The sequence below is a fragment of the Aquarana catesbeiana genome, linkage group LG07 (assembly GCF_042186555.1).
Source record: "Aquarana catesbeiana isolate 2022-GZ linkage group LG07, ASM4218655v1, whole genome shotgun sequence".
Taxonomy (NCBI): domain Eukaryota; kingdom Metazoa; phylum Chordata; class Amphibia; order Anura; family Ranidae; genus Aquarana; species Aquarana catesbeiana.
This window is the reverse complement of record NC_133330.1, coordinates 132,506,764-132,518,918: the sequence shown is the minus strand read 5'-3', so window position 1 is coordinate 132,518,918 and position 12,155 is coordinate 132,506,764. Positions and strand designations below refer to the sequence as shown.

At 45.4% G+C, this 12,155-nt stretch overlaps 1 protein-coding gene across 14 annotated transcripts in view; it reads right to left on the bottom strand.

The window, feature by feature from the left end:
* The window catches only part of NOL8 (nucleolar protein 8), a 602,139-nt gene that overhangs the window by 82,342 nt on the left and 507,642 nt on the right, over positions 1-12,155 (bottom strand). For 7 of the 14 annotated variants that reach the window (XM_073592676.1, XM_073592684.1, XM_073592683.1 and 4 more), the window contains one exon: positions 8,801-8,895. The exons of the other annotated variants lie outside the window; for them this stretch is intronic. In XM_073592676.1, coding sequence (XP_073448777.1) covers positions 8,801-8,895 — 95 coding nt within the window. The remainder of the gene's footprint in view (positions 1-8,800; positions 8,896-12,155) is intronic. 14 annotated transcript variants of the gene reach the window in all.

Here is a 12,155-nt window from a genome sequence, read left to right as displayed (position 1 = left end):
TTAGACTATTAGTACGCGGCTATAGTCGATCTTGTCTACGTAAAGCATATAATAAAACTGTTATGGACTCTAGATGTGAGCTGCTGTTCAAACAGAAAAAGAACAACTCTAGTTCGGATTCAACTATGATTATTCTATGCTTCTCAAAACAATGTAATGCCATTAGAAATATAGTCCAGAAACACTGGACTACACTTACAGATGACCCTAGAGTCAACAATTTTGTTTCAACCAATCCCTCAATCACTTATAAACAAGCTACTTCAATCAAGAACAAACTTGTCCAGAGCGAGTTTAGACATGAACAAAAAAAGACTAAGACATGGTCTAATCCTTGGTTTGTTTCCATGTGGACACTGCTCATCCTGTTCCCTTATATGACAAGAAAAAAAAATGTTGTCTTCCCAATGGGGAAACCTTCAAACCTTTACACTTTGTCAATTGCCACACACGTGTGGTAGTGGAAATCACAATCATCATGGAAATCATCATGGTATGTGAATGCAGGCAAGACCAAACAGGAGTTTTGTCACCGTATATCCCAGCATGTGTACAGTATGCAGATTGGAAATCACCATCTTCCAATTGGCTGGCATGTCGTACTTGTACATAACTATAAAGTACCTAAAGTTTCCTTCACCGCACTCGATCAAATTCATATTCCCGATCGAGGCGGAGATTCAAACAAAATCTTGCTACAACACAAGCAAAGATGGATCTTTAGATTACAAGCCACCTCCTTCCCAGGGTTAAATGAATATCTCTTTTGCTCCCTTTTTAAGGGCCTTTTCCTCTGGGAAGACTCAATGATTTGATTATATCTCATGTTAGTATGTACGTCCTGATTTCTTGGTTTATCGTGACTTTTTTTCATCAATAAATATACTAGTAGGTTGACAGCACATACTCTCCAAAAATCTCCTTTTGATATGTTCGGAATATTTAATAATAAATGTAATAAATAATAACATCCACTGTTGACATTTTCTCATGGTTAATATGCTTATATTTTATGAGTAAGTTCATGTTTTTATTTTTCAGAAGTCCCTGTCGCTCCGCTGGCCATCATGGCTCCTGGATTGAGAGGCCCCTCACGTATGTCTTCCTGGAAAGGGGGGGAGCATTTTCCATCTAGTGCTCCCTTTTTCCTCCACTAGGCGGCCAAATTCTTTCGGCTACATGTTCTGGGGATGTTTCCTTACCAGCCGTGTCCCTAAGCATTTCCGGACGTTATTACCCATCGCGCATGAGCGGGGCCCCGCTAGTGTGCGTGACGTCGCGTGATTACGGTGGAAGTGACGTCATTTCGGGGCTCGCTGCCTTCCAGGACGCCGAGGGAGCCACACGAGGCATGCCAGCATGGCGGCCGCAGCCTCTCCTGTCTTGTCAGCTAAGAGGGAGGAAACCCAACACCTGTGGCACATATCCGAGTTACTTTCATGATTTAAACACACTATATAAGCTTGGGTTTGATGGTGGATGCAGAGATGATCCTCCTCATCCCACCAGTATGGTCAGACGTGCTCTCAGCTCCTGTTAAGTCAATAATTTAGTTCTGTTTCCACATTGCTTCTGCTATACTGTGTCAAACTTTTACATATTGTGTTTATCTTCCCTAACAGACCTTTTGGTTGTCTTTGTTGTACATATACAGAGCCATAAAGCCTCTCAGGTTAATTCCATTTTGGGCTATGGCAATGTTATCAATGCTTTAATAATGCTTCTAGTATATTACTAATAAGGTAAAAATTGATTATTTTATACACATCTTGCACTCGGTCTTATTTGCTCTGACTCCTTTTTCACTCGTGGTCGGTTTCTTTTTGCTTATTCTCACTGTCACATTATTCACACCCTATATATATTCAGCTCCATTCTGTCACCATCCATTCACCATTTTTCAAATATTTTCTCTCCACTCAACATTCACCTTTACTTTTCAGATTTTCATTCATATTCCTCCTTTTCACTTTTCCTCTAAACCTCCCCCCTCACACTTTTTTTTCCCTTTCCACCCTTTCTCTACCCCCCACCTTTTTTTGGCTTTGTTGCCCCCCCATCTTCACCCCATTCACTTTTATTTATTTTCCATCACTCTTACTACATTTTCAGCTTCATACATATCTTCCATCTCCCGCTCCTCCCCTTTCTTTCTTTTCTTCCCCTTTCTTGTCCCTTATTTTATTATCTATCCCTCACTCCCGCACTAATTATCATCATTATTCATCTTTGGTTTTTGTTTTTAACTTTGCATGTCCCTACTTCCTCACTCCTATCCCTCTTCTCACTTTGTTTCACTCACTACTTCACTTCTTCTTCCACTTTTTTCATCTGCATATGCAACACTCCCTAGTTGCTCTGATTTTTTCTTTCACCCACCTTTGATTGAACCTTTACTCTTATTTGATGTATATAACATATAAACAAAATATCACAACATGTATACAGTTCTTGCTCTGACTACTCTGACCTCCTGTTTATATAGCTCCGATTTTATCGAGTTTGTACATCCATTTTTAGACATATTAATCATTATTTGGGTATCTGCTACAGGTGCGGTCCACCCTGCCTGGCACGCCCTGGTAGGCACTATACGTGTGACTCCTTGTAAGCGGTACCTCTGAGGTGCTGTCTCCCTCCTGGTTGCCGTCTGACCGGGGAGCGTGTGGGATCATTCCCTATAAGGTTTTAAGGGATTCCCATGTAGGATGCTTCTTTTCCGAATGCATTTTTCATTAGGTAAATATATGACATTTGTATTCCATATACATTATGGGTTATGAATTACTTGTTAAAATTTGACATGTATACCTGTAATATCTTTTACAGCAAACGAATCCTCTGAAGACGACCCCAATTACATGGGTCGAAACTCATCAGTCTTTTCATACAACTGACATTCCGATATGTAATGTTATGTATAATTTTTTGTTTGCAATTTTTGTATTTGGAATAGTTTTTATTCTCCCACCAGAGCTCATATTTTAACTACCATGGTATTACTTTTTGTATAATATAATAAAAATACCTTTTCTATATACGTCATTCTATTGAATCATTTACCTTGCTGCTTAACCACTTCAATAACAGGCACTTGCGCCCCTTCCTACCCCGGAAAATTTTCAGCTTTCAGCGCTGTCACACTTTGAATGACAATTGCGCGGTCATACAACACTGTACACAAACTATTTTTTTTTTCGTTTTTTTCCCACAAATAGAGCTTTCTTTTGGTGGTATTTGATCACTACTGGGGTTTTTATTCTTTGCTAAATTAAAAAAGACCAACATTTTTGAAAAAAAAAATGAGTTTTTCTTAGTTTGTCATAAAATGTTGTTTTCCCCTTCACCGACGGGCACTGATGAGTTGGCACTGATATGTAGAATTGATGGGCACCAATAGGCGGCACTGATAGGTGGCACTGACAGGCGGCTGTGATGGGCACTAACAGGCGGCACTGACGATGAGGTACTGATAAGTACTGACAGGTGTTACTGCTGGGCAGTGATTGGCACTGTGCTGGGCAGTGATTGGCACTGTTTTGGGCACTGGCAGATTTTAATCTTGGGACATTGCTGGGCACTGATTGGCACATCTGAGGGGGCTGTACAGATAATCAATGTGCTGATTATCAGCACAGACCCCCCCTCTGACAGGGAGAGGCGCCGATTGGCTCACTGTCAGCACAAACCGAGGAATGCCATTTACCGGCACTTCCTGGTTCACATGATGATGAGCCCTGATTGGTCACAGCTGATCACGTGGTAGGAAGCCTCTGACAGAAATGACTTATCACGATCGGAGACGCGGGGTGTCAGACTGACACGCCACACTCGCGATCGCCGCTCGCCGGCATGTTATCCTGCTGGACGACAAAGTCTTGCCTACTGGTACGTGGCAGCCCTCAGGAATGTCATGTTCACTGGCCAAGTAGTATAGGAGGCTGAAGAAAGGAAGAACAAAAGAATTCCTCTGGTTTCAAAAGTGGAGTTATCTGCAGGTGATGGCAGGGACTGGTGTTTCGCAGGAAAAGTGTCAGTCGGACGTGGAATCAGTTCAGGCGGCAGGCAGAGACATAAAAACAGAGATGGATGGCGCCTTCATCTGAGGATAAACAAAAGGTTTGTTTTAAGGAAAAAATTGGGAAAACACTCACAGGGAAAAATCCATTCACACCAGCCACTCTCTGTACAGCTTACAGCTTTAAAGTGGATAGCCACCACTTTGCAGATGACATGCACAGCCTTCATTCCACTGAGTGTTTTTCCCATTTTTTCCTTACGGCAAACTACTGGTTTATCCTCAGATGGAGGCGCGCTCTCTCTCCATTTTTGGCATCTGTCAATTAGGTGTTCAGGACCTATTTGGAGGAACTGCCTCCACCTGTTTTTAAATTATTCATTTGCTTTTTTACTTTCAAAATATTTTATTTCCAAATTTCCAAATATAAAACAATACAAGATAAAATAAAGCAAGACATTACAGTACAGTCCCCTGTGGGGGGTGCAAAATATGCCAAATACATAAAGTATGTATCAGGCAAACATCTAACAGATTGACAGGTACCTTAGAAGCCAATATAACTCTTCCAACTGTATATTATCTGCCCGGCCTGAGGACAAAAATGGGAAGGGCCAAGGAGAGGTTCCGCCAGCACCCCAACAGGGATCATTCTGTGCCCGGCCGAATGTCTACTAGCCCCCAGTTTCAAAACTTCACCAGTCAGGCCTGGAATCTAGCAAAAACATTAAGGTTGCTATGGCCTGCTTCGCTATCCCCAAAGAGTGAGTCCCCCTAATACAGGACATATTGCACTGATGTCGGAGGGACTCTCCATGTATCTAAGAGGGTTAAGCAGAAGAGGGGTGAAAAGACGGAAGAGGTAAGGAAAAAGAGGGGGTGGAGGAGGGAAAGAATAGAGAGCCTATCAACGGGAGAGGACCACGCGTCCCCCGGTGAACCGAAGAACTTTACGGTTGAACTCCTGGTATAAGGGAAATGCCCATATACTGGGCCCATGGTTCCCAGGTAGCTTCAAATTGCATTTTGGTGTTGTGGAGAATGCTGGAGAGTTTCTCTTGGGACATGATCCAAGATATTTTAAGTGTAGCAGCCTTGAAGGAAACCTTGGATTGTTTTCAAGCTTTGGCAATGGTGAGCTTGACACCAAGGAGTATGAAGTGTATTAATTTGCGTGTCTGTTTAGGTGTTTTGGGTAAATTTGCATTAAAAAGGGCTTTGGCTGGGGTTTTCGGGATCAGAACTTTCGTAACTTTACGAATCAGGGAGAAAATCTTGCTCCAGTAGGGCCTTAATCTCGGACATTCCCACCATATGTGGGCTATGGAGCCCGAGAGTTGACACCCTCGGAAGCACAGAGGGTCTGCTGAAGGGAACATTTTGGCAAGTCTGTCCGGGGTAAGGTACCATCTGGTAATGACCTTGAGACTGGATTCAATTAGGGAGACATTCTTAATGCCCTTGAAGGATCTATTAAAGGAGACCCTCCATCTCTAGGTCCCAGTTGAGGGATAGGTCGCTCGTCCAAGCGAGCATGTATGGGGTCTTTAAGGATTGGTGGGACAGTGACTAATAGATGATGGAGATTTCTCCCCTCTGTTCCGTGGACTGCCCACACCATAATTCGTACGGTGTGAATCTGGGAGGCGAGGGTTTCTCCACTTAGATATGGTGAAGGAAGTGGCTTATTTGGTAAAATCAATAACGTTCTGAATTCGGGATCTCTAGTTGCTTCACACAAAAATCCAGGGAGATAGGGCCACTGGATGTGAAGAAGTGTCCGATTCGATACAACCCCTTGTCCAACCACCATTTAAAAGGCTTTAATGTCTAGGCCCGGAGTAGTCAGAGTTATTGAAAATGTACGCTAGGGGCTGGCTACTTGAAGTTGATTCTTAAATTGTCCCAGATTTTCATTGACAGAGAGAGTAGGAGATAGGATTGGGGGACGATTTCTTGGGGGAACCCAGAGTAGGAAGTCTAGGGTGTAGGATGGAGCAGCCTGCCTTTCTATTTGAATCCAGTCTGGTTTCTCAGCCCTGGAGTAGACTGAGGAGAGCTGGGCCAACCTGGCAGCTTGAAAATACCAGAATAGCTGGGGGAGCCCCAGACCCCCCCTGTGATCTAGGAAGGAACAGGGATTTTTGCTGGATTCTATGTCCTCTCCCTCCCCATATGAATTTGTTGACTTTTCTTTGGAATGAAGTCAAGTGATCCTTTATGTTTATTGAAAGGGCCCTGAAGAGGTAGAGGAGTCTTGGTAGTAATGTCATTTTTATAGCGTGGATTCTCCCAAGCCAAGATACCTCCCCCTTTGTCCAGTTTCCCAAGTCAGCTTCAAGTTTATGGTATGTGTGAGGGAAGTTAGCAGTGTATAATTGTTCCGCTTTAGCTGTGAGTTTAATCCCTAAGTAATCAATGGAGTAGTCACTCCACTTAAAGTCAAAGGCTCTTTGAAGTGCAACTACTATTTCTGTCTTGAAGGAGATGTTTAGGGAATAGGACTTAGAGTAGTTAACCTGTAACCCTGATATCGTTGAGAACTCCTTAAGGAGTTTGCAAAGGTTTGGGAGGGAGGTGATCGGGGACGTGATGAAAAGGAGCATATCGTCTGCAAATAGACCGCATTTGTGGACTTGATTCTCACATGACACTCCTTGGATGTTGGGATTAGATTGTATTGATACTGCTAGTGTTTAGATTGCCATTACAAAAATTAGAGGGGAGAGAGGACAGCCCTGTCTAGTGCCTCTCGCTATATTAAGGGGGTTGGAATACTGGCCTTGTAGGAGGATCACTGCCTTTGGGGTGGAGTAAAGGGATCTAAGGACCCCCAAAAATCTGGTCCCAAAACCCCACCTCTCCAGTAAGGAGAATAGATAAGGCCATTCGATCGAATCGAAGGCCTTATGTAAGTCCAGTGATAGGATCATTCCTTCTTGCTTGGGGCCCCCTTCCCAATTAGATTGGAGTATGTCGACCGCTCTCCTAATTTGGTCTGGCCCTTGCCTGCCTGGAATAAAACCCACCTGGTCTTTGTGGACATAACAATTAATAATTGAGGGTTAGAGGGTTGCCGAGAATTTTTGTCAAAATTTTCAGGTCATTATTAATTAGGGAGATGGACCTGTAATTTTCAACTTCCTCATGGTTTTTGGTGGGTTTGGGGATTACTGAGATGAACGCAGTGTTCAAGTGTGGATCTAGGGGGGAGCCTAATCTTTTAGAATTAAAGAATATTGCCATGTGAGGGGCTAAAATTTCTCCGAATGTCTTGCAGTAGGGGACTGATAGACCGTCAGGGCCTGGAGCTGAGCCAGTCTTAAGACCCTTGATAACCTCCCTTATCTCCCCCGCTGAGAAGGCTTCTTCCATTAAGTCTTTGTGTTCCAGGGAAATGGAGGGCAGCTTGAGGTTCTGAAGGAAAGAATTGGTCAAGGGGCCTCTCTGTTTGGGTAGAATTGTAAAGTTTGGAGAAGAATTCGTGGAATGCAGTCATGATTTTGTTTGGGTTGGATGTTGGAGGCTGACCTGCTATACGAAGTTTGGGGAAAGTATGAGTGTGGTACTTGGGGGTTAGTTTGGCGGCTAACATTGGTCCTATTTTGTCTTTTTGGTAGTAATATTTGGCACCGCTCCAGTGGATGTGTTTCTCCGCTTTGGCTGTTAATGCTAGATTGAGCTCTAGCCTAATCGCGTCTAGTCGGTCTGTTAAAATCTTAGATGGCTGTTCTTTGTGTTCGGCTTTTACGGCTACAAAGGATTTTTCCAACTTTTGGATGTCAATCACACGCTCCTTCTTGACCTGGGTCGCTATCCGGATGAGCTCGCCTCGAATGGTAGCCTTGTGGGCAGCCCAAAGGGTCTTGGGGGAGATGTTGTCTACATCATTTAAAGGAAAATATTCTTTGATGGTGTCTGCTATCACCTTGGTATGGATTGGGTCGCTAAGGAGCCAGTATGAACCCCGTTTCCCAGTAAGTGTATTTCTCAGGGAGAGGAGGACCAAAGAGTGGTCCGACCATGCTGTGTCCATTATAGAAGCCTTATTAGTCAGGGGAATGAGGTTTGTTGGAATAAGTAAGTGCTCAATCCTGGCGTAGGATAGGTGGGGGGAGGAGAAGTGTGTAAAGTCTCTACTCTTGGGGTTCAGTTCCCTCCAAATGTCTACTAGGCCATAGGTGTGAAGGATTCCAGCTATTCTGCTGCTTAGTTTCATGGGGAGCGTAAGCTGGTCCTTAGGGGGTTTCGTTTTATCTAGACCCTGGTCAAAAGCCACATTGGAGTCTCCCCCAAAAATGACCTTGCCCTCCAGGAGGGGGTTTAGAGTTGTAAAGAGGTTCTGGAAGAAAGTGGCTTGACCCTTATTAGGGGCGTAGTAGGAAATTATAGTATACAGTATTCCCTCTAAAGTGCCCTTTACAAGAATAAACCTTCCCTCTGGATCTCTAAAATCAGAGATGTGGGAGAATTTGCTGTTTTTTGAGAAAAGAATTGCAACCCCTTTTGTCTTATTTGGTGCGTTTGCGAGGTAAAAGTATGGATGGTGTGAGTGGAGGAACTTGGGGTTGTATCGAATTGGAAAGTGCGTCTCCTGAAGCAGCACTACGTCCAGTTTAAGGGATCAGTAGTGTTCAAATGCCACTCTCCTTCTCCTAGGGGAATTCAGGCCCTGAACATTATGAGATGCCACCCTGAGATCCACTCCCTTCGTTATCTTGTCAGCCATGGGAACAGAGGGGGGGGGGGGGGGGGGAGACCATCAAACCGGCAGCCACTTACCTTTTGACGACTACTACCTTCGAGGAGGGGATGGTTGGTGTTGAGAAGACCACTGCCGGTTTGGAGACTAACTGGAGTCGTCTCCCGTTGATAGGCTTGAAAAGAAAAGAAGAATGAATGGGGGGAAAAGAAGAAAATAATAAAAATACATGAATAAAGACGTGAGTCTTCTAACAAGACCCGTGGAGAGTGGCGGAGGGGATATCCACCAAACCCCAACTCTTAATCGTCGGTCGCCCTTGGAGGTTGACCAATAACCCAAGCCAAGAAAACACACTCGGTTTTCCAGGAATGAGTGGCGGCGCAAGGGGGCCACCCCGGACCCTTACAACAACATGTGAATGATACAAAAACTTTGCACATCTGATGTATGCTCGTCTTAAGTGTGATCCACCATTTGCACAAAACAGTACAAGTAAAAATAATAACCAGTATTAGCTGTAGAACAAGCCACCCACACCCGGCGCCCCCATGTCCCATCCAACCCCCCCCCCCCCCCCGCCTAGCAGGGGGGGAGGTCGGAGAGGCCAGGGGCGACTAGGGCAAAAAGGGACTAGGCCCCAACAATATGAGGTGGGGGAATGGGTTCTTTAATAAAACGTAGTAAATAGGCCCCCTAGAGACTTGGACCTATCTGGTCCAATTGCCAAAGAACAGTCCTGGAGGGGGAAGAACCCTCGTCTCCCAGGGGTAATAGTTCCCTTTGATTTTGGTACCCTCTCCCTTCCAGTCGGGGTATCGAATCCGTTCTTCTGAAATGGCTGTAGTGCAGTTGGGCAGGAAGTCAATGAAGTCTCTCCGCCTAGGATAGTGGGGACTTGTGGTAGAGGGTCCATTAGAAACAATAATGTCATGAAACTGGGGACCAAACCGGTCCAAAATTTAGGGTTGGAATTCCAGCTCCATCAACAGAAGGGACTACTGTCCCAAAAGGAGGTGCCCGGGAGAGGGCATTGGAGTGAGGAGATCCAAACGCCTTCTTACGGTGGTCTTCCGTCCTTGCACTTCTTAGAGGGACCCTTGTTCCAAAAAGGGGAGAGAGGACTGGCAGGAGGGGGGCGTATGGATGACACCGATGACAACGTGCAGAAGTCCATTGGTGACTCCTGAGAGATTAATTTCAGGGACAAAAACAGTCTTTCACCATCAGGAAGGTTGGAAAAGGAGTGAGTTTTCCCGTGAATTGTGAACTTCACACCAAAAGGGAAAGGTCCAGCGGTACTTAATGTCCCGTTGAGCTAGGACCGTAAGGAGTGGTTTGAGAGATCTTCTTTAGGATGGTGGATGGAGCCAAATCTGCTAAAATCTGCATGTGGTGCCCCTGGTACAGTAGTTTAGGCTTCAGGCGAGATTGGCACATGACCTCCTCCTTGACAGCAAATATCTATCGGTTTAACTATAATATCTGGGAGCTCCATCTTTTCTGGGGGTCCTAGAGCCCTATGCGCTCTGTCTAGTTCTAGACGGTGCCGCAGGATATTTGGGATGAGTTCTGAGAATGTCCTGTACCGTGAGGGGGATATCGGAGAAGGATTCCGGAAGGCCTCTAAAATTGTACCTCCTGGACCTCCTGGATTTTGAAGGTCGTCGATCCTTGAGAGGGCCGTATCAAGTTGTTCCTGGATTGTTTGAATGTGCGCTGAATTTTGGTTAGTTCTGGAGACTGTACTTTCAATTTTGTCCTCCATGGCCTTTATTCTGGATCCCAAGCTAGAGAGATCCGCTTTAATAGTGTTGGTGATTTGGTTGGCTGTGTTGGCCAGTCCTCTATCTAAAACAGTAGAGAATTTAGTAAAAAGGTCTTCCTGTAGTGTGGTGATGTCCCTGACTGAAAAGCCAGGGGACGGGTTAGCAGAAGGGTGTAATTGAGTAGGCCCGGACGGAGATAATGCATATTCCTCCATGTGCATGCCTATCAAGGACTCTGTGGATGCCGGGGAGGGGCCCTGGGGCTTGTGGAGGCCATGAGGGGCTGCCTGGGACATGCTGGGGGTGCCCTGGGCCGCTTAGGTGTAAGTCAGAGTCGCTGGGGTAAGAACTGGCCTGTTCTCTGGTGTCCTGGCTTGTAAGGCCGCACTAGGCTGGATGGATTCAGTGCCGGCGGCCATCTTGGTACACCCGACCTCCCCCGCCGAGTTGAATTGCGGCCCGAGGTCCCGTCGAGCCGAAGGGCCAGACATCTCGGAGTGCTCCCCCAAGGCTCCCTTACCCGTTCAGGCAAGTGGGATGCTTCCTAGAGGGCTGTAGCGCTGTCTGTGCGGAGCTCACGGCTCAGGCAGCCATATCGGAGCTCTCGCGCATGCGCACTCTGTCATTTGCTTTTTTAAACAGATTTGACATGTTCTGCTAATTATTATTAACAGTAGCTCTGTAGTTTTTAAAATTAGTTTCATTTTTATCCCGAGTCCCTACAAGCTGCATGCTGTATACTTTGCAACATGAATATGGACTTTCTTGGCAAAATTGACCTAGAGACATTTTAGATAGGAGAGAGAATCTCGTTCTATGCTATATTCGAATACCATCTCCCAAAACATCCCGTTCCCAACATCCTTTTCTTAATTGTGCAAATCACTCTGCCTATTGGAACATACCTCCAAGGCGGACATTACCCAATGGTGGGATATATTTTTTCTCAAACAATACTTAAACCTCAAAATCACACCCAGAGGTCTACGAATAAAGAAATATTGGGACTTCCTTGATGACCTCCGGGGAACAACTGCTGGTGACTCAAGTAGTCTGCCTGCCAATTCTCTATTCCTGGAATGAAGACTGCCGATAGGCAAGGCACATTGTTTTCTGCCCAAGTTATTATATGATTCACCTCTCTCTGGGCTGCAGGACTTCTCATGCCCCCTTGGTGATTGATGTAGGTACTGCTGTGGCATTGTCGGATTGGATCCTGACAGGACAATTCCGTAACCTGAACGTCCAGGCCCTCAGGGCCAAGCGCACTGCCTGAATCTCTAGAATATTGATGGGCAAGGTCGCTTCCCTTGGACAGTCGCCTCTTCCAGGACTGCTCCCCAACCCGAAAGGCTGGCACTTGTCACCACCTTCCAGGTAACTGGTAGGAAGGATTTTCCCTTCTGCAGATTCTTGGTTATCAACCAACTGAGGCTCTGGCGCACCTTTGGAGACAAACATATTTGGAAATCTAGCGCTTGGACCTTCTTGTTCCAAGCCGATAGGATACTGTTTTGCAGCAGTCTCGAATGAAACCAAGCATAAGGAACGGCCTCAAATGAAGCCACCATCTTTCCCAACAACCTCATGCAAAGTTGAATAGAGGGATTCTTCTTTGCCTTGACTACCTGATGGCACTCCCTTATGGCAATGATCTTTACCTGGG